General features: G+C 33.3%; 1 protein-coding gene and 1 pseudogene across 1 annotated transcript; one reads left to right on the top strand and one right to left on the bottom strand.

Moving 5' to 3' along the window:
- Positions 1 to 3,347: 3,347 nt before the first annotated feature.
- LOC146914151 (uncharacterized) lies at positions 3,348 to 5,346 on the bottom strand. The gene is made up of 5 exons (XM_085721009.1): positions 5,205 to 5,346; positions 4,836 to 4,941; positions 4,440 to 4,703; positions 4,001 to 4,351; positions 3,348 to 3,380 (listed from the first exon to the last, which is right to left on the bottom strand). The coding sequence occupies exons 2-5, from the start codon at positions 4,935 to 4,937 to the stop codon at positions 3,348 to 3,350; spliced, it is 750 nt and encodes a 249-aa protein (XP_085577135.1). The 5' UTR covers positions 4,938 to 4,941; positions 5,205 to 5,346.
- Positions 5,347 to 21,816: 16,470 nt separating this feature from the next.
- LOC146914150 (uncharacterized) lies at positions 21,817 to 22,506 on the top strand (annotated as a pseudogene).
- Positions 22,507 to 26,992: the final 4,486 nt, after the last annotated feature.

Here is a 26,992-nt window from a genome sequence, read left to right as displayed (position 1 = left end):
ATCAACCATCTTCATCTTCTTCAGGTAGTTTATATCCTTTGTCCAATTTTACTTCTTCTCATTTTCTTTCTCCTTCACAATCACATTTTACTCTTTCTGTTACTTCCCACACTGAGCCCAAATCATTTGAAGAGGCTATGCAATCTGAGTACTGGGTTGAGGCAATGAATGCTGAGATCCTGGCTTTAGTAAAGAATGGTACATGGACATTAGTTGATTCTCCTCCCAAAGTCAAACCTATAGGGAACAAATGGGTGTTCAAAATCAAGTATCATTCTGATGGCACTATTGAAAGGTACAAAGCCAGATTGGTTGCTAAAGGGTATAGTCAAATTGAAGGTCTTGACTATTTTGAAACCTTTTCACCAGTAGCAAAGATCACCACTGTTAGAATGCTTCTTGCTTTGGCCTCCATCAATGATTGGTTCTTGCACCAGCTTGATGTGAACAATGCTTTTCTTCATGGTGACCTCCATGAAGATGTGTATATGCAGATCCCACAGGGTGTTCATACTTCCAAACCAAATCAAGTCTGCAAGTTAAATAAATCTCTTTATGGTTTGAAGCAGGCCAGCAGGTCCTGGTATGAAAAGTTAACCTTGTTTCTCACTCAGCAAGGATATACTCAAGCTTCTGCAGATCACACTCTTTTTGTGAATGATTCTAATGATTCATTCACTGCCTTGCTCATTTATGTTGATGATATCATCTTAACTGGAAATTCTTTGCCAGAAATCACTAGAGTCAAGCATTTACTTGATGCATCTTTCAAAATCAAGGATTTAGGTCAACTGAAATACTTTCTTGGTCTTGAGGTCGCTTATTCCAAAACTGGTATTTCTGTTTCTCAGAGGAAATATTGTTTAGACTTGCTCAATGACTCTGGTTTATTAGGTTCTAAACCTGTTTCCACACCTATGGATCCTTCTATCAAGCTGCACCATGATGGGGGGCAACCCTATGAAGATATCTACTCATATAGAAGGCTTGTAGGCAGATTAATATACTTGACAAACACAAGACCAGACATTTGTTTTGTGGTTCAACAACTTAGTCAATTTCTGTCTGCACCAACCAAAACTCATTACAATGCAGCATGTAGGGTGATTAGATACTTGAAGAATTCACCAGGCAAAGGTTTATTTTTTTTCTAAGTCATCACACATACAGCTTTTAGGCTTCACAGATGCAGACTGGGCAGGATGTGTTGACACAAGAAGATCCATAACAGGCTTATGCTTCTTCCTTGGTTCCTCTCTTATATCATGGCGCACCAAAAAGCAAAGCACAGTGTCTAGATCTTCTAGTGAAGCTGAATACAGAGCACTTTCAACTGCAGCTTGTGAAATGCAGTGGCTGATTTACCTTCTCAAGGATTTAAGGATTCACAACACTAAGCTTCCTGTATTGTATTGTGATAACAGAAGTGCTTTACATATTGCAGCCAATCCAGTGTTTCATGAAAGAACTAAACATCTGGAGATAGATTGTCACTTTGTAAGAGAGAAGGTACAAAATGGAACTATGAAGCTTCTCCCAGTTTCAAGTGCTGAACAAGCAGCAGACTTCTTCACCAAACCACTGCATCCTAAGCCTTTCATTACTCTATTGTCCAAGCTTGGCATGGTAGATATATACCAAGCTCCAGCTTGTGGGAGGCTGTTACAAAATAAAGAGGAAGAGGAGATTACTTGTGATGCAAGTAAGCTCACAAATGAGGAAGAAGAAGTTACTTGAGGATCAAGTAACTTGAATATGCCAGCTGGACTTTCTGTTATGGCAGTTAGATGAGTAGCATTAGTATATGATTAGTGTATGATAACTACAATAGACTCTCATTAGTCTATAAATAAGTGTATACACTTTGTATCATTTGATTGATTCATTAATAAAGTTTTTCACTTTCATTTCATTTTCTCTCTCTCGAGTTTCTTGTTAGAGGCAACACAAACACTGTTATCTCCCCGAATCACGAAGATGGAAGCTCGCAATCCTTTTTCCTGTTTGTAGAGGTCGTGGCGCCACCGTTATTTCTCCAGTTACCCTAAGAGAGACTACTCCAATTATGTCAAATCAACAAATTCTTCAATCCTCTACAAATCGTCTTCCACAAGTTATCCCTTTAGAAATAATCAACTCCCTGGTTCGGCTAGTTTAAGATTCCTAACCTTTGTAAACATCTCATAATTTATTTCAGTCATTTTAATAAATAAAAAAAAATTAATCAAAGCTAAATATGAAGAATAAAACATGTTTTCGTGATCATTTTAAGTATTTTAGATTAAATTGCGTAAGTCAACGTTTTTCAAATGAAATTCATGTAATGAAGGTAGTGTTCGAAGTAAGCTGTATCAATGGTCAGGGCATGCTATAGGAAATTTAAAGATACACACATTTTGTACGTGAATTAGTATTTAACATAAATTGTTTCATTTTTATGTAATTTTTTACCACACAATTTTTTTTTTGTATATAAGCTAAAATTAGATTAATAAAATGGAAAAAAAATTATAGAAAATTTTAATCTAAACCATATTTATCCGTCCACATGAGCTTAACTTAGTTGGCAGCAAAGACGATGCATAATATAATATATGCTTTGGAGTTCAAACCCTGACCACCACAAAAAAAAAAAAAAAATTATGTGTTTTACTTTTAAACTATTATTTGCCCAAAAACAATATAATAATATTTTTAATTATTATATTAATTTTTTAGTAAATTATTTAATCGAGAAAATTATTATTATTATTATTATTATTATTATTATTATTATTATTATTATTATTATTATTATTATTATTATTATTATTATTATTATTATTAGATTGAATGAATTTAATTTTGGTCAGAACACATATAAATTTATATGTATTTCTCATGCAATTAATTATTCGTTTGACTGTTCGGTCAAAAAAAATTATTTGTTTGACTGCATTTATTTATATTCAAGATGAGATCATAATGAAACCCCTATAAATTCATGGTTTCTCTCATAGTTTTGCATCACTTTACATTTTCTCTTTTGGTCATTTTAAGCCTGTGTTCGTAGAAATTAGTGCAATTGATCATTTACTAATTAGTTATTTTCAGTCAATCGCATATATGTTTTCGAACATATATATGTATGATTGAAAAAATGAATTGATTGTTAACTTGTTTATGCTACTAGTACAAAATATTTCTTCATTTTGTTTTTTTATCAAAACTTTCTGTGGCATTAAAGGTCTAGCAAGAATGAAGTCTTTGGTGAAAACATATATTTGTTTTCCTTCTGTTATATTTTTCTCAATTGTTTATCAAAGCAAGAAGTACCATAAATCTTTAAACAAGTGTGATTTCCTTGATTAAATATTGTATTGTAAGTCTGAATTTTTGAGCTGTAAATTCACATTTACATAGATGTCAGGGATATAACATATCCTTATAAACTTTTAAGTATCTGGTGATGTTCATATGATCCGAATTATACAACAACACTTTGGGTCGAATGAGAAGAAATGAGTAAAAAAAAAATTCCCCAAAATCACTTCAAGCTTCTTCATTGGTGATATTCACATTAGGTCTCTTGTTCAATATAGTCATGAGAAAACCAGAAGAGAGACTTTTGTGAAAAAAGGAAGAATTTGAGAAGAATTTGTATCTATTCATTATTGAAGGAAGAATATGTAGTTTATCTATAATGAGATGTTGATATGAATTTGTATCTATTCATTATTGAAGGAAGAATTTGTAGTTTTTTCTTATTAGAGAAAAATTTGCATTTTTGTTTACAATTTTTTTTGTATCTCTATGTATATGCTAGCTAATGTTTATTGATAGACTGAAAAAAAAAGGTTGAATGATGTTTTATATGAATTTAAAGGTCTTCAGCGTAATAATTTGTTTATATGAATTTAAGATACTAAGATCTTGTAATTTTATATTGTGTGAAAATTATAATTTTTGCCCGATTATTTTTAATAACTATAGCATATTTATTCATTACTAGTATTAAGACCCGTGCGATGCACGGGAAGTTAGATATGACATTGATTAATAAATAAAGTAATCGTAAATGAAACAATAATAGTTGTAAGTGAGCATGAATTAACGTGTCCAAAATAAAACCAATAAAAACTTGAAGTAATTTAGAATTCTCGTTATCACATCGAATAGACAAATAAAAATAAGGTGTCAAACAATCTTGAGGTCCTTGCTTAATTTTGACAACTTTCCGCAATTTAGTGGTGGACGACCGAGTTTGACAATCAACGTCAATATATGTTGCATCTGAGTCGGCGTTTCTCTTTCTCAAAGACTTGGATGGATGAGTATCTTTAGGAATAGAATTAGCTTCATCACCAAGAAGCTACATGAATAATAAACATTCATAGAAATAGTTAATTTAATAAGTTTTATGAATACTTTTAAAGTAGATATAAAGAATATTTAACTACCTTAATGTTATCATCAGTTTGGGGAGTAATAGGACCTATGATATCAACATCATCATCTTCCTTACCATTCGGAGGAGCAGCATGACACTCAATATAATACTTTTTCTTAAACTCATCAATGATTTCATTGTCATCGGACATCTTTTTGACTGCATAGGTATAAAACCTTTGTTCAACATTTTTTTGATTGATCTCCAGTTTGAAAAGCATTTCCTTATCACGTAAGGTGTCAAACTCGGTTGGATAATCATTTGTGGTCTTTTCCTGTTTTTGATTTGGATTAGTAAACAATTTTTTTTGAAAGGGATTAGTAAACAATTAAAACCAATGTTTATTGTTTTAATAATATAACATAAAAAATACAAAAGACAATATACTTAAGTTCATTATCAATACCATTTGTTCTTTTGCAGTCTTTCCAAAGTGCTGTGAAATAACTCCATCAAACAACACAAAGGTAGTTGACCCACTATCATCCATAACATGAATGTGCACCATAAACCTTAAATGAAAAGTGAATATACATGAAAGATTCAATAACCTTATAAGGAATCACTAACCAAAAAAATCAGTGACCAAAAGAATAAAAGTGGTGATGATGCAACTTGTCGTTTATATAATCATGTACATAGTAAGTTATTAGAAAGAAAAAAAAAATTGAAATTAGATTTGCTAATTATATAAGTAACCGAATAGAAAGAATAATTGAGTTTAGCTTAAAAAACATGAGTGAATCATAAGAAAAATTAATATCGAAAACGTTACCTTTTTGTAGCATCGACTAATGTATCACATTTTTCACAAAAGTGTTTTGTACAAACAGGTTCAACCTTCTTGAAACACTTATCACATGAAACGTAGCACCACTTCTTATTGGTGTCTATGTCAATAATTTTAGCCAAGACAACACATGAACCCACCTGCATAGTTATTAAATTTATTTTAAGAATAATAATTAGAAAATTAAAACACAAAGATATGGATTAAGAATTATTTAACAACATAGTATAATAGTATAAGTCAAAGCAAATCAACATAAAGTTGTAGACCTGTTTAGCTTGTGTAATATCTGAAATTGTCATGTTTTTTGTTTGGAGTTGATCATTAGACAAAGAAAGTGAAGATTGTGCTATCATCTGGGTGACCCCTTGGGTCAAAGATGCATTGCCAGTTTCCATTCTATCGTAAAATATAAGAAAATCATACTTAACAAAAACAAAAAAACTTTCAATAATTATCAATATATAATATATGTGTAATAACGATAGGTTAGTGCATACCCTTTCTTGCAGGTGCAACATTCTTCAATGTTGGGATTTATAAGCAACTTGGTTTCATTGAATGCATTGGCAATCTCATACATACCTATTAAAATGATACACCAAAAGGTATTAAGTAATATATATCATTAACAATACAAAGAAATTAAAAATAATTACCTTTAAAAAGATAATCTAATTACCACCAAAAACTTTAAGTCGACATAGATGCATAACAACTACAATAGGAAAAGTATTTCCATTTGTGCTCATATAGCTATTCATTTGTTCAGCAAAATGACCCCATAAAGTACAAATGATTGTATTGCTCCTGAAATTTACAAAATAATTTTTATTAGACTAAGAATAATAATTAAAAAAACATCTATATATGTAGTTAAAACAAAGATAAAAAAAAAAACTCCACTAACTCAAGGTCTTCAAGCATCAAGTCCAAGATTTTAGTCATTTTTCCTTTTACTTGAACATCCTTAATGTCAGTCGTTCCAACCACATGGCCAATGACATCTAAAAATAAACATGGTTGCAGAATCATAAAGAAGAAATCATAAAAATCTAAAAATAAGTTAATATTTAATTTGTAATTTTAGTATAAAGTACTAACCCATTAAAACATCGTTATCAGTACCACCAATAATGTCCTGAAATTTTGTGAAGTTGAACAAATTTGCAGGAATTTTATCATAAGATGTTTTGGTTATAATAGTGCTTCCTATCAAAGTTAGCTTGTATTTGTGATTTGTTGGCTTAAAATTTCCTTTATTAAATTGGACCAAGAACTTTTCTATAGTATATGAAGCACCCTCTTCAATAGAATCTCCAAGTTGTTTGAAATCCTTGCTTTTAATAGAAGCTTGTATCTTTGACAACTGAAATAAATAAAATATTATGTGAATTTATGTGAATAAAAAGATAATGAGAATTATAAAACTGAAACAAATTCTTTAAAAAAAAATAAACGTGAAACATAAAAAAACAATGATATAATCTTATCAACACGTCCATAGTATGGAAAATCATGAAACAAATTAAAAAACTTCTTTTATTATCAATTTATAATAGTTTAGGTTGTTTTTCAGGTGTGTTTTGGGCAGTCCTGTTAGATGCGGCTGTGCAGTTTGGCTGTTTAATTTTTTTTTTTTTAACAGAGTCACCCAAAAAGAAAGTGTAGTGAATTCAAAATAACAAAGAAGATTATAGTGGAGGAACAGGAACCCCGCGCACCCAAAAACTGCACAGCACCAACCAAAACAAATAAATCCCCACCTCTAAATTTAATAGGCTAATCGTTTAAATTTAATAGGCTATTTGTTTTACTAACATGTTCATATATGGTTCTTTTAATTTAATAGGCTAATTTAACTGTGATGAAAAACAGAAGATACAACTTGTGAAATACATGAATAAATCAATGATCTTCAATAACAAAAATGGATAGGTATAATAGAACCATATAAAAGTACATAGAGGCATGCTGTTTCATCACACATAACACAAACATGTTATAGTAATTCAATACTGGATGCCTCTTTTGGTTTGTTGAAATAGGAATTTTCCAAAGATTAACTATACGAACACGTATCTTCTAATCGATTTTTCCAGCAACAATGTCATCAATATCAGTAATATGAGAAGCCATTATTCAATCTACATAGAATTGAAAAGAAATAAATCATGGAAAGGTAGACAAAGTTAAAAATATTAATAGAGAGATACTTTAATCGTTGATATAAAAAAGAAGTTAGAAATAAAAAAAGAGATTCAAAGCAAAAAAATATGACGTACGATTAATTTGAAGCAAGATGATTTAATCGAAGGAAGAAGGATGAAGTATGACTTATAAATCCTATTTGATGTTACTTATATTTTGGCATAAAGTGGCACAGATGTAGACAGAGTTAGTTACCAAAGACAAACGTTAGATGAGGATTTTTTTTCTTTGGTGGCACAAATTTAATGAGAAATTTTAGAAAAACATAGTTAAAAAAAAACAAAAAAAAACATATGGGGATCAGTGTTTATATTGCCAAATAAATAGAGAAAATAGCACTACCAAAAAAATAGAGAAAATAGAAAACAAACTATGATGTTCATCAAACAAAAAACAAAATAAGATTATGAAAGGAAAAAAAAACTAAGATTATAAAAAAAAAAACGTATTTAGTAGTTTATGGCACAAATTTAACAAAAGTTTGTTCAATTGCTTAAATATATATTATTAAATAATAATGTGAAAGAAAAACAAAATAAAATTATGAAAGAAAAAAAACGAAAGAAAAACTAAGATTATGGAAGAAAAAAAAAACATATTTAGTAGTTTATGGCACAAATTTAGCAAAAGTTTGTTCAATTGCTTAAATATATATTAAATAATAATAACAATAATGAGTTGTCAATATTAAATTTAGCAAAAGTTTGTTCAATTGCTTAAATATATATTAAATAATAATAAGAATAATGATGTGTCAATATTAAAATGACAAAATTAACCTCAAATTTTGGCTCCAAAAAGCTGTTTAAGACAACTTAAGACCTTTTATAAATAAGATCAGTGGAATAAAAGGTCTGATAGTTACGGAAAAAAGGTTCATCAAATCATAGACAATGACATTCTGAAGGTTCATCAAATCATAAATTAAATTTTGTGCATACAATTGAGAGTTGAAGCCGGTCAAATTTTGTACACAATAATTAGATCATAAGTCTTAATTAATGATTTGGTCCCTTAAGTTATTTGTTGGTTACATTTTGGTCCCATAAGTTATTAACGTTACAATTTGGTCCCTTAAGTTATTTGTTGGTTACATTTTGGTCCCATAAGTTATTAACGTTACGATTTGGTCCCTTAACTTATTTTTTTGGTTTCGTTTTGGTACCTTAACTCTTCCTCCATCAACCACTCTAGTCTTTTATGTCATTAGAGTTAAGGGATCAAAACGAAACCAAAAAATAAGTTAAGGGATCAAAACGAAACCAAAAAGTAAGTTAAGGGACCAAATTGTAACGTTAATAACTTATGGGACCAAAATGTAACCAACAAATAACTTAAGGGACCAAATTGTAATGTTAATAACTTATGAGACCAAAATGTAACTAACAAATAACTTAAGGGACCAAATCATTAATTAAGCCTTATGTTCCATAAATATTGATATCTTTTAATGAGATATAAAATATTTCTTTAATAAATCAAACAATATATAAGCTCTCTTAAATCTTGTCATCAATGATTATGATTTTTCAATTTTCATGTTGTATCTTTCCTACTGAATTTTTTGTACCCTTTAAACTAAGAACGTGATAAACTCCTAAGTTTTGTACTATAACTATAACGGCCTCTATCTCATCTAAAAACTATCGCTCAATTTTGCCTCTAATCACTTAATCATGACTATAAGGATGTAAAAGGGAATAATAGGTATTAGTTAGCTTACTAGAGAGCATATTGGATGTTTACGTTTTGTAAAGGGAAAATGAGATATTTAATATTGAGAATATAAATAGAGAGAAGAAAATAGGAATATATATATATATATATATATTGTCAATTTCTCCGCAATACTCTCTCTCTCCACGAGATCCTCTCTCTCAACATTCATCTTCATCCCAATTCTTGAAATCAAGAGAGAAAGAAAGAGAACACACGAAATTTGTTTACCCAGTTCAGTCCAATACTGACCTAGACAAGAATTAGTCTTCAAATCTAATTCTACTTAAAGTCCTCATCTCTTCCCGTGACCAAGAGACTCAATCCTAATAGTGTTTCTCCAAAGTGAATCAATCTCAAGGCCTAACCCTAGAGTTTGTTGCGAAGAGTAAACTCTACAAACCCTAGTTTTAGTGTTGACTTCTAAACGCTTGTTTTCTGGCTCTCTACTTCTCCAGGTTTGCTCGGATACAAGGTTTATATTTATAGTAAAAGCATTCCTCATAAAATTAGAACAAATCCAACCCATAAAAATACATTTTATTCTTATGTTAAAGCGAGAAATCGGGCGCCGATTTTGCACATCTAGAAATTCAATTTTGAGTCACTTCTACAACATTCTCCACCTTGACTCTAAATTTGTGATGATGTCAATTTAAGCATCAACCACCTTGCTTCTCTCTTCATGCTTCACCTTCCCTTGCTTCCAACTACACCATGTAGGTCCACAAGCTTCCACCTAATCTATTCAACCAGTGGAATGCCTTCCGCCTTCTTGAAGACCATCCTTGCATCCAACTACACTAGGAATTTTAGGTAGTTCCATAATTCTACACCATAACCTCTTCAACCATCAGAATGCCTTTCGCCTTCATGAAGAACATCCTTGATTTCAACTACACTAGGAATTTTAGGTAGTTCCACAAGTCTATACCATAACCTCTTTAACCATCGGAATGTCTTCCGCCTTCTTGAAGATTCAGTTGCTTCCAATTACCCTTAGTCTTTTCTGGTAATCCACAAGCCATGTCATACATTCTTCAAACTCCGAAATGCCTTCCGTCTTCTTGAAGAATTCCCTTGCTCACAACTAGAGCCTACCACCCAAGGTCTCCATAGTCGTACCATTCCCGGTGTCATCAACTCCACCTCAAGCTAAGCTTTCTCTACCTCAACTAGAAAATGTGTATATCCACTATGAATTTCACCTTGAAACTCCACCTCAAAGGTTGAACATAAGTATTCTTACCTCCGCCTCTTCAGACTGACCATGGGTATTCTTCCACCGCCTTTCCAGGCTGATGTTGAGTGTTTAACATCTCTCCAGACGATCATCACCTTCTTCATGCTACCAAGGCATCATTCCCAAGGTGAGAAACATCACCTTCTTCATGCTACCAACAACAGACAACCAAAGCACTCACATCCTCAATGTTCTCCAAATCATCAAGGATTTTGTTGAACTCTGTGATTTTCTCCATGATGGATTTTGACTCCACCATCTTCATTGAGTTCAATTGTTGCTTTAGAAATTGCTGATGAGCCAAAGACTTTGTCATATACAAAGACTCCAAATTTGACCACATAGATTCCGTGGTTGCATCCTTCGCTATATCTCTCAAAACTTTATCCCTGAGGCGCAAGACAATGGCAGTCCTGACCTTGTCCACCATCTCGGTCTTCTCTGCTTGTGACATGGTGACTGGTAACGCACCTTCACCCTTCAAAGCATTCTCACACTTTTGATGTATTAACACCGCTTCTATCTTTACCTTCCATAACCCAAAGTCATTATCTCTAGTAAACTTCTCAGCATCCTACTTCGAACCCATGGTACTTGATTATCGTTTGATCCTTGCCCCATGGTGGGCTCCAATTGTTGTGAGTTCGTTAAACAATCACACCAATAAAATACTTAATGTGTGAAGCAAAATAATAAAGAAACCAAAACAACGTGGGTAATAATTGTAAACACAAGTAAAAGTAGAGAACAACGAGAGAAAGAAAGAGAGAACATACGAAGTTTGTTTACCTAGTTCGGTCCAATACTGACCTAGTCTGGGGGAGAGAGCAGGCCTCCGTTCCACTATAATGATGAGTAACTTTTCAAAGAGATATCAACAGAGGTTACAAGAATAAGTCTTCAAACCTAATTCTACCCAAAGTCCCCATCTCTTCACGTGACCAAGAGACTCAATCATAATAGTGTTTTTCCAAGGTGAATCAATCTCAACCCTAGTGTTAATTCGTTTCCAAGAGCAAACTCTACATACCCTAGTTTTAGTGTTGGCTTCTAAACCCTTGTTTTTTGGCTCTCTACTTCTCCAGGTTTACTCTGATACAAGGTTTATATTTATAGTAAAATCATCCCTCACAAAATTAGAACAAATCCATCCCATAAAAATACGTTTTATTTTTATGCTGAAGCGAGAAATCGGGCGCCGATGTTGCACATCCAGAAATCCTATTTTGAGTTACTTCTAGAACAGAATTGAAGTTTAAAATGGTAGGAACAATGGTTTAGCCAAGGAACTTATTGAGATGTAGTCTCATCGAGTTTCCTCATCTGCCATTCCATTTGATTCAAATGATTAACGTTGAGGGAGAGGAACTTTGTCCCTCCGTTGTGAGTTCCATAATTTATTTAATAGTGTTAGGTATGGTTGTTTCTGGGTTTTTTGATGTCCAATATGAAATGCAATAAAATAAAGATAAAGGCACAAAAACAAAGGGATAAAAATGCAAAAATAAATATTTGATAGATTTGATGTGTCAATTACAATGTTTGATCTTAGTATTTATAGCAACAACTATGCCTAGATCCAAACGGCATGTCCTACCATGATGTGCCTTTGCTCGCCTAATTTTGTGGATTGTCTATGAAAACACTGTTGCTAATGGGATCGTTGTGTCCCATTGTTTACCCTGGTTCTTAACAAACAAACGCTGGTTTCGGATACGGTTAACTTGAGAGATCAACCAGTAAATCTCTGGGCATATTGTGTTTATGTTTGGCAGAAAGTATGAATGTTCTTGAAGTGAACCAAAAAAGTATAAAAGTCGGGACCGAACACGCGTCGAATTCAAGAAGCAAATTGCTAAGAAAAAAGAGTAAATTGCAAGGAATTTAAAAGAAAAGGTTAAATTGCATAAATGAATGTAAAGTGGTACACATATTCATACGAACTAGTGATGATGTTTGTATTCAATCGAACGAATGTAATTTTAATGTCTCCAGTACTTTATGTTTAACATGCATCCGTCTAAATATTTTGTACAATTTAATATGGGCCTTATAGTGGCCTTCAAAAAAAGAATCAACTTTCTCGTTTAACACCCGTCTAAATACTCGATTGAGATGCTTCTTTGCCTTATCGTCTAACCTCCTATTTTCTGAGATTGGATAACATGATGATTACTTTTAGTTGTACACAACTCTTAATTTATTTCTGTCATTTTTAGTAAAATTGTTCCAAGTTGTGTAAATGGTATGGATTTCCTATAGGAAATTTAAAGATACCCATACAATTTTTTTTGTCTATAATATAAAATTAGATTAATAAAATGGTGAATTCTAGGGTGAGGGCTCAATTAAGTCCCTCACCGGTGAACCACCATAAACAATAATTAAGAAAGCCATTAGATCAATTAAGAGTATAGATTCTATATGCACTAGATCTTTTTATCTCTCTCTCCCATCTCCCTCTTTCATTTTCGGTTTAAAAATCATTCATGTTTCATTATTCTCATTGAAATTATAAAGATGAAAGGTTTATTTTTAAATTATCAAATCATTTATGCATTGAATTTGAATATAATCAAGGGGGTCATGAATCAATTTTGTAGAGAGGGGACCATATGTGCAACAAATTGTAACTTAAATTTGCTTAACCAGACATGGTGAGGAGAAACATACTCGAGAAAACATAAATGCTTATTAAAATAGAAAAATAAAAAGTGGTGCACGTCCATATTTCCAGTGCACACCTTCGATTAAGGCTTAAATCATTATGTTTTAGTGTGCAGAATTTTGGTTAGAAGGGAACTAGATGGGGAAGAGAAAAGGAAAAGGACATGATTGTGTGTAGCAATGTAAAGTTCTCATTTTTAATTTTCAACAAAATCTAACCATTAATTAAATCTAACGCTATTTTGTTCATGGTCCACCGGTGAGGGACTTAATTGAACTCTCACCCTAGAATCCACCAAATAAAATGGAAAAAAATTAATAGAAAAGCTTATTCTAAACCATATTTATGTGTTTTACTTGTAAAACTATTATTTGACCAAAATGATATAATAATATTTTTAATTATTATAATTCTTTTTTAGTAAATTATGTAATTGAGAAAATTATTATTATATTGAATGAATGTAATTTTGGTCAAAACTCATAAATAAATTTATATGTATTTTTCATATAATTAATTATTCTTTTGACTGCATTTATTTATGTTCAAAATGACATCATAGTGAAATCCCTATAAATTCATGCTTTCTCTCATAGTTTTATATTACTTGAATTGATAAATCTCACCTCTTCTCTTTCGGTCATTTCAAGTTTGTGTTTGAATTGAGAAATTAGTGCAATTGATCATTCACTAATTAGTAATTATCACTCAATCGCATATATGTTTTCAAACATATATATGTATGATTGATAAAATGAATTCATTGTTTAATCATTTACTACTACTAGTACAAAAGATCCTTTTCTTTTCGTTTTTTTATCGAAACTTTTTACGGTATTTTATCACCTATAAATCCATATGAACATGACAACAAAACTTACTTCAAACAGCATCGTTAAAGGTCTAGCAAAAATGAAGTCTTTGGTGAAGACATATATTTGTTTGCCTTTGTTATATTTTTCTCAATTGTTTATCAAAGCAATAATTACCGTAAATCTTTAAACAAGTGTGATTTCCTTGATTAAATAGTATATTGCAGCGCATCAGTAAATTTCCATTTCCATAGATGTTAGGCATACAATATATGTTTGGTGATGTTGATTAGATCTCAATGATTCACTAGCAAAGATGAAATAGTTCAGCATATACAATATATGTTTTTCTCATTACTTTGAATTGAATGAAAAGAAATGAGTCAAAAAAAAAAAAAAATACCCCAAAAGCTCTTCAAGCAACTTTAGTGGTGATCTTCACATTGGTCTATTGTTCATTCTAGTCATGAGGAAATCAGAAGAGAGAATTCTGTGAAAACTGCCAATATACAGGAGAAGCAACAAGCAACAAGCAACAAGCAACAAGCAACAAACATTGTTTTTCTATAATTGGGTGTTGATATGAATTTGTATCTATTCATTATTGAAGGATGAATTTGTAGCGTTTTTTTATTAAAGAATTTGCATATTATTTTTAGAAAAAAATTTGTATCTCGGTGTATATGTTAGCTAATCTTTATTGATAGACTGAAAAAAGGTTGAATGATGTTCTATATTAATTTAAAGCTCCTAAGATCTTGTTATTTTATATTGTGTGAAAATTATAATCTTGCCCGGTTATTTTTTTACAACTCATTATAGCATATTTATTCATCGTCGGTGGAATAAAAGGTCTAATAGTTACGAAAAAAAGGTGTAAATTATTTTTCTTAATTTCATTTCCCCTTATGCTACTAAAATAATGACATTGTGAAGGTTCATTATAATTGAAAATTTGTACGTACAGAAAGTGAGAATCGAAGCTGGTAAAATAGATCCTAAGTTAATTTGATGCTCTATAAATTGAGTAGTTTAAATGAGAAATCAAATCTTTCATTAGTAAATTGAACAATAAATAAGCTATCTTAAATCTTGTTATACCTTTCTAAGTAATTTTTTATATTATAACGATGAAGGCCTCATATCTCATCTACTAGCTATCATTATAAGCAGGTTAAAGGGCTTAATATGTATTATTTAGTGTAGTAAAGAGAAGATTGGATATTTACGTTTTGAAAAGGGAAAATAAGAACAATTTTTTTTTGTCAAGCAGCTTATTGGTTAGAGTTCACACATTTTAAATATGTCATGATAGTATGATGCTAGTTTATGTACTTGATGTATGGTTGCATGTGGGTGTGTTTTGTTTCTGGTATACTGATGTCATACCTGATGTCTAAACATCATGATTGTGAGAATTTATTTTTCTCTGAAGAAGTTTTTTACGGGAGTTTATTTCTCTCTGTGTTGTGATTTTGTGAGACTTTATTTCTCTCTGAAGATGTTTTTGTTCTGTGAGGCTGGGTTTTATCCATTTATGCTGGGTATGCCTTTGATGTTCTTCATGTTGTTCCAACATCTTTCTTGTGCATTATTTTTGAACATGTTATTTTGAAGTAATGCTGAAGTTTTTTTTTTTTTTTACTTTTTTTCAAGATCGGTTCTTTTGTCTAAATGAAAAAGGTATGTGTATCCCTCCTCTTCTTGATTTTTTGTGCAAGTTTATTGGTTTACGCAAGATGAATTATGCTAAGGTTGTTTTAGCCAAAATTTGTCATAGGAGGAGATTGTTAGGTATATATTTTGTTATTGGCCGCATTTTGTTAAAACAAGTGTTCTAGCAAGATGTTGGACATGATGTCTTGACATGTTGGTACGTTATTGTATCATACCTTGTTTCGCTTTCTTGGAAGATTTGTTTTAAGCGTGAGATCTCTGAAGATTCCATGATGATATGATTAACGTAAAGTGTTGACCAAGAAGCGTGTGTTTTCTAGAAGCAGCAAAGTGCTGCTTAAGCTTTGTCATCTTCCTAAGAATGGATGTGAAAACATTTAAGGAAACAATATATATGCTTCCAGATTATTGTGTTGAAGATCGTATTGGATTAGTTGTGTGTTTAGCCCTTTTTTTCATCAAGCCCATGATATTAGCGTTGAGTCTAAGAACACCATTGAAGTCGTATTTTGTGAAATTGTCAATTAGGGTTTTAGTCTGTCCATTGTTGTTTGTGTGCCACTCTTGTATCACTTTAATGCTAGAGCTGGACTGATAGTTGAGTTGCAATTCTGAAACACTCGCAAGCTTTTAAGCAAGAGTGGATTCTGTTTATTGGATTGTGTCTCCATCTTGATTGTTTTGTTGTAATCACTGGTGTGTGATTGCGAGGAAGTGAGAGGGGTCTCATATCTAGGTGTGTTTTGGATAGAAATATCATGGGTAGAATCAGTATATATGGACGCTAAATTGAAAATAAAATTTTAAAAATATTAGCGTCAACAATATATATATTATAGAGTCCAAAAATCTGATGCTAAATTGCATAAAAAAAATGAATTGAAAAAAATGCTTTTGCATCAGAATTTTTGGACACTAAACACGTAATATTAGCATCCAAAATGGTGTGAAGCTAAAATTTCGGAAGCTAAATGGCAATTTTCTTGTAGTATAATGATTAAGTGCGAAGGCAAGTAAACCTAAGGTTGTTTACGTAGGATTTCTAACTAATACTATTATAGTAGATTTTCTTTCAGACTTGGATACCTCTAGATATAAGTGACCTTGCACCGAACTCGATTAACAAATAACTTCTGCCATTTACCTTCTGCAATTTGCCTCTAGATATCTGATAAGGCTTAATTGCATGTTTGATCCCGTATGTTTATTTTAGTTTGGTCCCTTATGTTTTAAAAGTTTCAAGTTAGTCCCTTACGTTTTAAAGGTTTGAAGTTGGTGTAAAACGTTACTCACATTGGAATGAGTTAGTCTCTTCACGACATGATATTGAGTTTAATAAAACAAAAAATAAATTAAAAATGTTTTAAAGCTGATTTTTTTAAGAAGTTAAATTTCATCATCCATATTGTCAACCCGAATATTTAAACGGTCATGTGACGGAAGAGACTAAATTTATCCAATGTGAGTAACATTTTAAACCAACTTGAAACTTTTAAACATAAAGGACCAACTTGAAACTTTTAAAACATAAGGGACCAAGTTGAAATTTAAAATAAACATAAGGGACCAAACATGCAATTAAGCCTTAAAATAAATATATTCTTAATCACAACCAACATCGACGCAAGCTTTTAAAAACCATGAAAGTGCCAAGCACAAACTTTTTTTTATAAGCCAAGAGTAAAATGACATCAAAAAGAATAGTGTTCAACAAAGTTGGTACCCTACTCTAATCTGTTGTCAATTGCTCGTATATATTATTAAAAAAAGGGAAAAATTACATGAAAACTGGGGGGGACATAACAACTGACCCAGTCAACAACCCTAACGGGCAAAACATCAAAAAAGATCCACAAAGTGGATCTAATCCTAAACAATTCTATTAAGCGGGTCTAAAGTTTGGTGAATGAATCGCTCGTCAACACGAAATCAGATCGCATACCATCAACTCCTTGCAACAACGACAACAAGCAATAATGACTCTTTCGAGTCCATACAGTCTCATGTAAATCAACAGGATGACTAGAGAAATAAACTAGAGAAGTCATCAACGATAACAAACCCGTAATAGTTGCCACCAAGATTTCTTGTCCTTGAAGGGCCAAAAAGATCATGGTGGAGAAGCTCTAGAGGTTTTTAAGTAGAAACAATATTTTTGGATTTAAAAGACACTCTAGTTTGCTTCCCCTTATGACAAGCATCACATAATTTTTCCTTTACAAATTTTATTTTAGGTAAGTCAACAACTAGATCTTTGGACACAATTTTGTTTAGCAAATCAAAGTGGACATGACTAAGGCGTCTATGCCATAACCAAGAATCTTCATTTTTGACTATGATACACTTAGCACCATTTGATGATACATCATGTAAATCAAGAACATATACATTATCAACGCGCAAACCCTTAAACATAACATTCTTGTCATCATTGTATTGAATTATGCAACATTGAGTATTGAAAGTAATTGTAACCCCATTGTCGCAAAACTGACTGATGCTAAGAAGGTTATGCTTAAGCTCATCAACTAACATAACATCTTTTATGGTGGTTGTGGAGGGATTTCCGACAACACCCTTACCTAAGATCTTACCTTGGTTGTTATCGCCATAGGAGACAAACCCTTTTTCCTTTCTCGTAAAGTCAATAAACATTGAGGTGTCCCCCGTCATGTGCCTTGAGCAACCTCTATCTAAATATCACTTTCTTTGCAAGGTTGCAAGGCATTCCTACAAATGATTTAGGTAAGATTTAGGTCCCCAACACAAGTTGGGTCCTTGGGATTAGTGACAAATGTAGACAATTTGGGTACCAACACCATAATGCCTTTTGGAACTAAAGTTTTCATAACATGGCAATGACAAGTGGTATGCCCAATTTCTCTACAATAGTTGCACCTTGAAGGTTTTGTAAATCCTTTAGCAAAATTCATAGAGGCACTTGAAACTTGTTCTATCTTACTTTTTAAAAAAAACAATCTCTAATTGTAGTCTAGGACAATTTAAACAAGTAATGATGTCCTTGGGGTTTGGAACATCAATAGTAGGTGACTCTTTAGGAGGAGTTGCATATAGTTCTTTCTTTAGAGATGCATGTTCATTTTTGAAGTTTTCAAAATCTTTTCTTATCTTTTTAATTTCGGCTTCCAATTTGAGAATAGTTCTCTTTTGGGTTCCGATAGTTTTAAAGGCATTCATGGCATCTTCATGCATTTCTACTAGAACATTTTGCAACTCATCATAGGATGGATTAAATTTAGAGTTCCGGTCACTAACCTCAATTGATTTCTTCCTTTGTCGCATGAAGCATAGTTGAGCAATTTCATAATTTTCGGAGTCTCTTTTTGTGGATGATACTTCATCATCTTCCCATGCTATGTATGCCCTCCTTCCTTTTGACTTATCGGATGAACTTGCTTTTCCTTTAGACTTGATCAAATTGGGACATTCACTTCTTAGATGACCAACCTTGCCACGTCCAAAGCAACTTAAGCCATTTTCCTCTTTACTATTCTCTCCTTTTGCTTGTGATCTTCTAAAGATTTTATCGCTACGTCTTAATCCATGCTTTTTAATTTAACGATTAAAACGTTTCACAAAAAGTACCATGTCTTCTTCATTTGGTGATTCTCCTCCGGAGTCACCCTAACTAATGATAGATGAACTTGCCTTGGACGAAGAGGCTTTAAACACAACCGGTTTCTTGTCTTTCAACTTGCCCTCTTCCTCACTAGATTTGAACCGAGTGGTCTCACATTCATGTTCCTTAAGCTTCCCAAAGAGTGTGATCATGCTAAGAACATTGAAATTTTGCGATTCCATGATAGTGGTAACCTTGGGCTGCCATTCCTTTGTCATACATCTCAAAATTTTATTAGTCCAATCTTGGTTTGAAATTATTTTACGAATGTTTTGCAGCTTGTTTACAATATGAGTAACTATCATTTGCGTGGAGGAGATGGTTTCACCAACTTCCATACGGAAAAGCTCATATTGTTGCACAAGGGTATTAATTTTTTATTGTTTAACTTCATCGGTTCCTTCGTGAAGTGTTTCCAATGCATCCCACATATATTTGGCGGTCTTACAAGGAGATACAGAATGATACTTATTAACACCAAGAGAGGAGATGAGAATATTATGGTCATCGTATCGGACCTTTTTTTGTCATCATCGCTCCAATCGGCTTTTGACTTATCTTGTGTTACACCGTCGACAAAAACTTGCGGTTGAAACCGCCTGTTGGCCACGACATCCCACACATCCATATCCACCGATTGGATGTGAATGCTCATGCATTCTTTCCAATAGTCGTAATTTTCTCCCTCAAAAATAGGTGCTCTATTATACGCACCCTTGGGCTCCTTATTAGCCATATGGATCAACTCTTCCGGTAGTTAGCCGTAAGAAGAGACCTAGCTCTAAGATACCACTTGTTCGTCTATATGGCTAATTAGTTACCAAGCTAGAGGGGGGTGAATAGCTTCTTGAAAAGTTTTTGCGGAGTTTTAACAAAAACCAATTTTAACGTAATCGACTATTGGATTCGTGCTCGAACAATCGCAACAATGTACCAAAAAGAAAAATATATGTACAATAAGATTTAATCTCAGAATTGAGAGATTCACGATACAAATCTTATTATACAATCAAACATTAATAAACCTTTAACAATGTATAAAACTTTAGACAATTTCAAACCAAACTTATATGAACAAAATTACTAAGCTATCAAATCAAAACACAATACATGTGAAATTGAAGAATTGAATAGATTTTGGAATCAATTGATCTAAGCAAATTATTTGAAACCTAATTCAATGAATTAGATTATTTTTCAATGAAAAACAACTTAGATCAACACTATCAATTATCCTAACAATTATTCAATTAATCACATGCAATAGTAAAAAGTAAAGAGGATAGGGAAAGAGAGATAACACCGATATTTTTATAGTAGTTCGCTATTTCTCGTTCTCGCAAGAGCTACCTCTACTCTTCTTGATGAAGTACACCTTCACCAAGGTCATCCACTATGTAACAAATGTAGAGTACAATGTGTTTACAGGAGTTCCTTGAAATTAAAACCTAATTCTTCATCCACTATGTAACAAGTGATTATTACCCTTTTTCGCTTTATCTATCTTACTTCACCCATTTATGCAGGAATTGAGCTCAAGACACTAAGCAAAGAAGTAAAATAAAGAAGAAGTGCAAAAGTGAACTCGCCATGGAGAGTAAAAGATGACCAAAGGCGAGTCAGAGGCAAGCAAGAGACGGAAAGTCCAGAAACTACTCGCACTCAACACACAAAGGCGAGCAGGAGGTGAGTGAACTCGCAATGGCTAATGAAAGACGAGCTTCAAAGGCGAGCAAGTTCCAGAGAGCACCATAAATTACACGCCCTCAACTCGCATAGGCATGATCTTAGAGGTACTTGATCTTAGCTAAACATGTAATATTTAGATCTTTAAATATATGGTTCTAGCATTTCATTTGATATTGAGATTATTCTTGCACTTTATTGGTTATGTTTGATTTAATTGTGATTGAAAAATACTTTTGAATCTAGGTTTAGAATAATCCTCTATCCAAACATAAATTCTAGACATGGAATTGATGTTTAGATAATCACTTCTTGTATCCAAACTTAATGCTTTCTTATCATTTAATAGATTGATAAATCATCGATTAAACGATAAGAACGACTCTTGAATCATTTAATAGTTTGAGACATCGACGATTAAACGATCCAATTAAAGTCACGATATTATTTGGACACGAATGATATTGAAGAGGGATACGTGATAATATCAAAGAAAAACTAGAATTCATGTATGATCTTTAGGTTATGTGTGATGCTTGATCAAGGAACTCTAATCCTAACAAGTTTCACGCCTTATTAATCTCAATTTTATTTTCATAACATAGTTACTTTGATTCTAAGCAAAAAAACAAACTACTCTTTTAAGTTAAGATGATATTTGGTGTCGAACGGTCCATGATATCGCACTAGTCCCAGAGGAGGCGATACATATAATACTTACTTTTGATCGTACAAAAAAATACAACATCTAAATGGTATCGTTGTCGGGGACTGGCGTTTAGATATCATAGACATCGCGACTGATTTATCATTTTAAGCATCTGTACATAATCTGTAAATATTTTTCTTTATTGTATAGTTGTTTGCACTAACCCCTCTTTGGTATATAAAGAAAAATTTCTTGTTAGTTATATCCGTTTCAGATTCTCCACATAAAAGAGATCATGGCTGATCATGGTTGTTTCAACTTCTACACTCTATTTGAGTATGAACCATATCAACAGTATGAACAATATCCTTCTGAAGATGAACGGTTAACCAATGTGGAAAACACTTTGAATATGTTCATGCAACAATCCATGATAAACATGCAAGATACCAATCAGAGATTGAAGAATTTATCATTTCAGATGGAGATAGTGCAAGCACAAATCATGGATATTCAGGCCAACACTCAATCCACTCACAGAGAATAAGAAAACAATTCAAGTACGTATCAGAAAGTCGGAGAGGTTGTTGACAAAGGTGTTGATGAAATTGAGGAAGATATAATATTAGAAGGATGTAGCACAATGAAAATAATGGAAGAATTAGAGCCACCACATCCAATAGAACTTCTTCAAGAAAGGTCATATGTTGAAGAGCCCAAAACTGTTGATAATGGAGAAGTGATGATGGTTACAAAGAAACAGGAACAGGTACTTAGCAATGAAGAATCAAGTGAACAAAAGGGGAAGAAAGTGAGCGAAACAAAGATTGATCGGGTCATAGACGAAATATGCGCCTTGTTCAATAAACCAAGGTTAGGGAGGATATGGAATCCACATCAACTATACTTCAAATTCATGGAATTCCTCCCAACGCGCAGGATTACAAAACATGATGTGTTGTCTGTTTCATTTTGGCCGCCCTAACGAAAAAGGCGTCGAGCTAACGACGTTAAACAAGCGCTTGTTGGGAGGCACCCCAATTTTGTAACTATATTTACTGTTTTAATTCATACTAGGTGTAGGAGTCATGGTGCATACCCAAAACATCCAAAACAGAAGTCAGAAAGAAAGCAAAAATCTGAATTGTCATCACTCGCGAGGTGAGTAAACCCACCCGTCATTGCGAGTAAACTGGCCTTTGACTGCGTTGACTACCATTTCACTCGCCATTGCGAGTAAATTGTTCGCGAGGCGAGTTATAGTAGTTCTGACAGTTTCAGATTCCAAGGCTACTAATTCACATTAACTCCCCCCCATTACTCACCTAACTACCCATTATCTTCCCATTTTCGTTTTTCATTCCTCTCTCATCCAAAAATCATAAAACTTATCTCTTCAACACAAACACAAACCCTAAGTCACATAATCTTCAACCAAGTCAAAATCAAGTCAAACTTCATTTCTCATATCATTTCTGCACTTGCATTTCTTTCAATTCAGGTTTGTTTTACTTCTTAACTCAAATTCAAAATTGCATAAACAAAACCTTGGATAGTAGATAGTATAATGATAACTCTTGTTTTGTATAATTGATATCCAAATGACTTAGATGAAACAGAATCATGCATAAATTAGTGGTCATGTTCATTCCAATCCACATCTTTTGCCAACCCTTTTGTATAGATTTCAAATAAAAATGGGTTTTGTGGAACAAATTCAAATTTTTGTCAAAAGCATGATTTAGTTCATCTATGTCATCATAAGGGTAGCAATAGTCATGTTTAGGGGTAGGAAATTATAAATCTGGAAGAAAGTTGAAAAAGAATTGATTTTGCAAATTTATGGGCAACTCGCCTCGGCCACATTCATCACTCGCCGAGGCGAGTGATCATATGAAACCCAGAAAAATTTCATCAACCCGCCATTGTGAGTAAAATGCTCGCGAGGCGAGTTGCATTAGTACCTGAATTAATTTTTCTGTTTGAGCCTAATGTCTGAACCTAAAGTGAATTTTTTTTTCATCCCATACTGTTGTTTAACTGTTATATTGTCTTATGTATGGAATTCCTGGTTGTTTTGCAGGTATGGCCCCTAAGAAACCAACAAACACCGGTAAACGTCAGAAAGGTGAGGCCACTTCATCCCAAAACCCCAGAAACCAACCCTATGATGAAGTAAGGTTCAAATCTCGTTACCATCACAATAAGTACCTCCAACAATCTATGTGGCCTGAGAGAGTTTTCCAAATCATCCCCGAGGGACCCTATAATGAAATTGCCAAACTCTTACTCGACCAAGGGTGGACTTGACTCCTCCAACCTGAGACCAACCTCAATGCAGAGATGGTGCGTGAGTTTTACGCCAATGCTCTTCAAGAAATCCCCCACACTGACACTTTTACTTATGAAACCTTTGTGAGGGGTCGAAAAATTCGGTTTGATCGAGAAGCCATTAACACCTACCTTGGCAACCCCTTTCCTTTGGAGAATGAGAGTGACATGGATGATTTTCATTACAAACAAAACACCGGTTACTTTACCCTTACTGCCCCACATGAAGAGATCAAAAGGTTCCTTTTGTTAGAGGGCTGCAACTATGACATTAGTGAGGCTGGGAGAGAGCACCGAACCCAATACTTCATGACCAATCCTGCCAAGATTATCCAAAAGTTCATTCTATACAATGTCATGCCTAATAGCCATCTTTCTGACTGCACTGTGGAGGTCTGCCCTTTAATCTACTATATCCTCAAGGGAATCAAGGTGGATATCACCCGCACAATTGCATGGGATCTCCGGTTGGTCACCCTTCAAGGAAAGGGCGAGAAAGTAACCCGCCTCTCTTTCCTCGGTCTAATCATGGGTCTCATCAAGGATACCAATATGAGACTCCCCAAATCATCCCCGAGCTAATACATACTTTTAGCAATCTCAGTACCTGATGCAGCAGCACGCCGGATACCCTCCAGATGTTATGGCACAGTTCATGGCTCCTCCAGCTTTTCAGGAGTATGTAGCTTGGCCTGAGGACAGGTCAAATCCTTATGGAGGGGGTGGTTTTTATGCAGGTAATGAAGAAGAGGTTCAAGATGATGGTGGTGATGGCAATAAGGAAGACATGGAGCGAGATGATCCCGACAGAGTCCAAAGTGCGACTGCCAGATCCGAAGATGATGACATGTAGGACCAGGGCTGAGGAGGAAAAGAATGACTTAAATGCTCACTGTTCATTGAGTGACATTTTATAAGCTTTCAGTCAATTCTTTCCTTCTCCTTCATCTCTTATTTGCTTTATTTTGCTTATGTGTTTCAGTTGAGCACTAATTGGCTTCTGTTGTTCTTATTTTGGCACTTAAGACTCGTACTTTGTTTAATTATTATGGTACTTTGTTCTAAACAATTAATTAAGTACTTTTTGTTCCGTATTGTGTATCGGTTGATTGTGATATATTGAAATGTTTAATTAAATTGTGTGATGTTCGTATTGTTCAAATGTTGTATTGTGTTGTTAAACAAATGTTCAAGTACTTCCATTTCGAGTTAAAACTTCAATGTCTGAATTATTTTGAGTTATTTTGAAATTGCGGAATATTCTTTTGTTGCTACTCTTGCTTTATTTTCAAAGAAAAACGCTCAAAGCTTCAAATTTCAAAGTGCTTGAATGATAGCCAAAGAATGAGCAAGTCTCAGATGATTGATAATGATATATAGTTATGATAAAGCGCAAAGCCAAGGTACAAGTTTCTAGTTTTTCTAGGTTTTTACTTGAATATGAAACGAGTACTTTGCGCAAATTTCATTTCATTTAGTTCTCTGCAATAATGTATTTGTTTGTGAACCACTTAGTTCTAGCCAAAAAGTGAGAAAACCTCAAATGTATTTGTACTATATGCAAGGAGATCGGCATTCATTGCTTAACTCGGTCGCTTTATGTTAAATCCAATAATTGTTTGAATTGTGTAAAGGCATGGAAAGGATCAAGGCACATTTTTGTTATTGAGTGCAAACTACTTGACCATATATATAGCCTACCCTGTTAGAAGAGCGTGTAATTGCTAGCCCACTTGAGCCAAATGAATCAGAGTCCTCAATTATGAACTGTCAATTCATAAGCACAATGCTTGATGAATTTGCCTTTAATTTTTTTTTAAAACCCAGTTCATTTATGGACACACTATAGGACTCTGATATGTTTTTAATTGTTGAACCCTAAACCTTCATGTTTAATTGTCCCTTTGCCATAGAATAGGCGAACATTCAAATAGGGTATATTTTGATTCAAGTTGGGGAGAAAAGGGTGGTTAAGTCAAATGTCAAGTAAATTGGTGATTTTTCTTATTTGTGATCCATGACAACATTGATGTAAATACAAAAAGAAAAAGAAAAGAAAAGAAATGTGTACATGATAAAGAAAAAGAAAAAGAGAAAAAGAGAAAAAGAAAGAAAAATCCAAAAATAGAATAAGTTGTCAAGATCAAGGTAAATTCATGTTTAAACACCAAGGGTTTGTTTAGAATAAAGGGGATTCTTGTTAATTTATCTTTTGAATGTGAATAGAAGGAATGGTCCCTTATGCTTGGCCATTTGAATTCAATTGACCCACAAATGTCCTTTCTTTTGTAGCCGAGCCAAGTTATAACCCTTAAAAGACCTTTTGATCCATGCTTTTGTACCTTTTCAAACGATATTTGGATGGACACATAACTTGACTTGGATGTTAACTTGATTGCCGGATGTGTGTTCATAACCCTCACTCATTTAATTTCAACTGTTTATCGACATACAAAGAAGTGTGTTAGGTGTGGTTCATGAATAAGTGTGCTATTGACTTGAACTATTTGACATGAACTTTGTGCTTAGGACTCATTTCATATTTGAGGTAGAATTCTAGATTAATTGGAAACTTTAGACTTGCCCGCGCATTCACTTTGAATCATTCATCTGAAAAAGTTTTCAAACCTTTTGTACCTGTGTCTTGTTCTATTAACTTGTTTGGTTGTCAATCTTTTGTTTGACGACAAACAAAGAGTTAAGTTAGGGAGAGTTTGATAAGTGCTAGAAAGTTGTATCACAAATGAATATTTAAGGCACTTTTGTTACTTGTTTTGCAGGTTACTTAAGGAAAAGCCGAGAGATAAGTGATTGTTGCCCTTTTATGCTTTATCTATCTTACTTCACCCATTTATGCAGGAATTGAGCTCAAGACACTAAGAAAAGAAGAAAAATAAAGAAGAAGTGCAAAAGTGAACTCGCCATGGCGAGTAAAAGATGACCAAAGGCGAGTCAGAGGCGAGCAAGAGACCGAAAGTCCAGAAACTACTCGCACTCAACACGCAAAGGCGAGCAGGAGGCGAGTGAACTCGCAATGGCGAGTGAAAGGCAAGCAAGTTCCAGAGAGCACCAGAAACTACGTGTCCTCAACTCGCAAAGGCAAATGGAAGGCGAGTAACTCACAATGGCGAGTACATTTA

Source organism: Medicago sativa, chromosome 6, assembly GCF_051527215.1.
Source record: "Medicago sativa cultivar Bolivia chromosome 6, Bolivia_mono, whole genome shotgun sequence".
NCBI classification, from domain to species: domain Eukaryota; kingdom Viridiplantae; phylum Streptophyta; class Magnoliopsida; order Fabales; family Fabaceae; genus Medicago; species Medicago sativa.
This window is presented reverse-complemented; position numbering and strand designations above follow the sequence as displayed.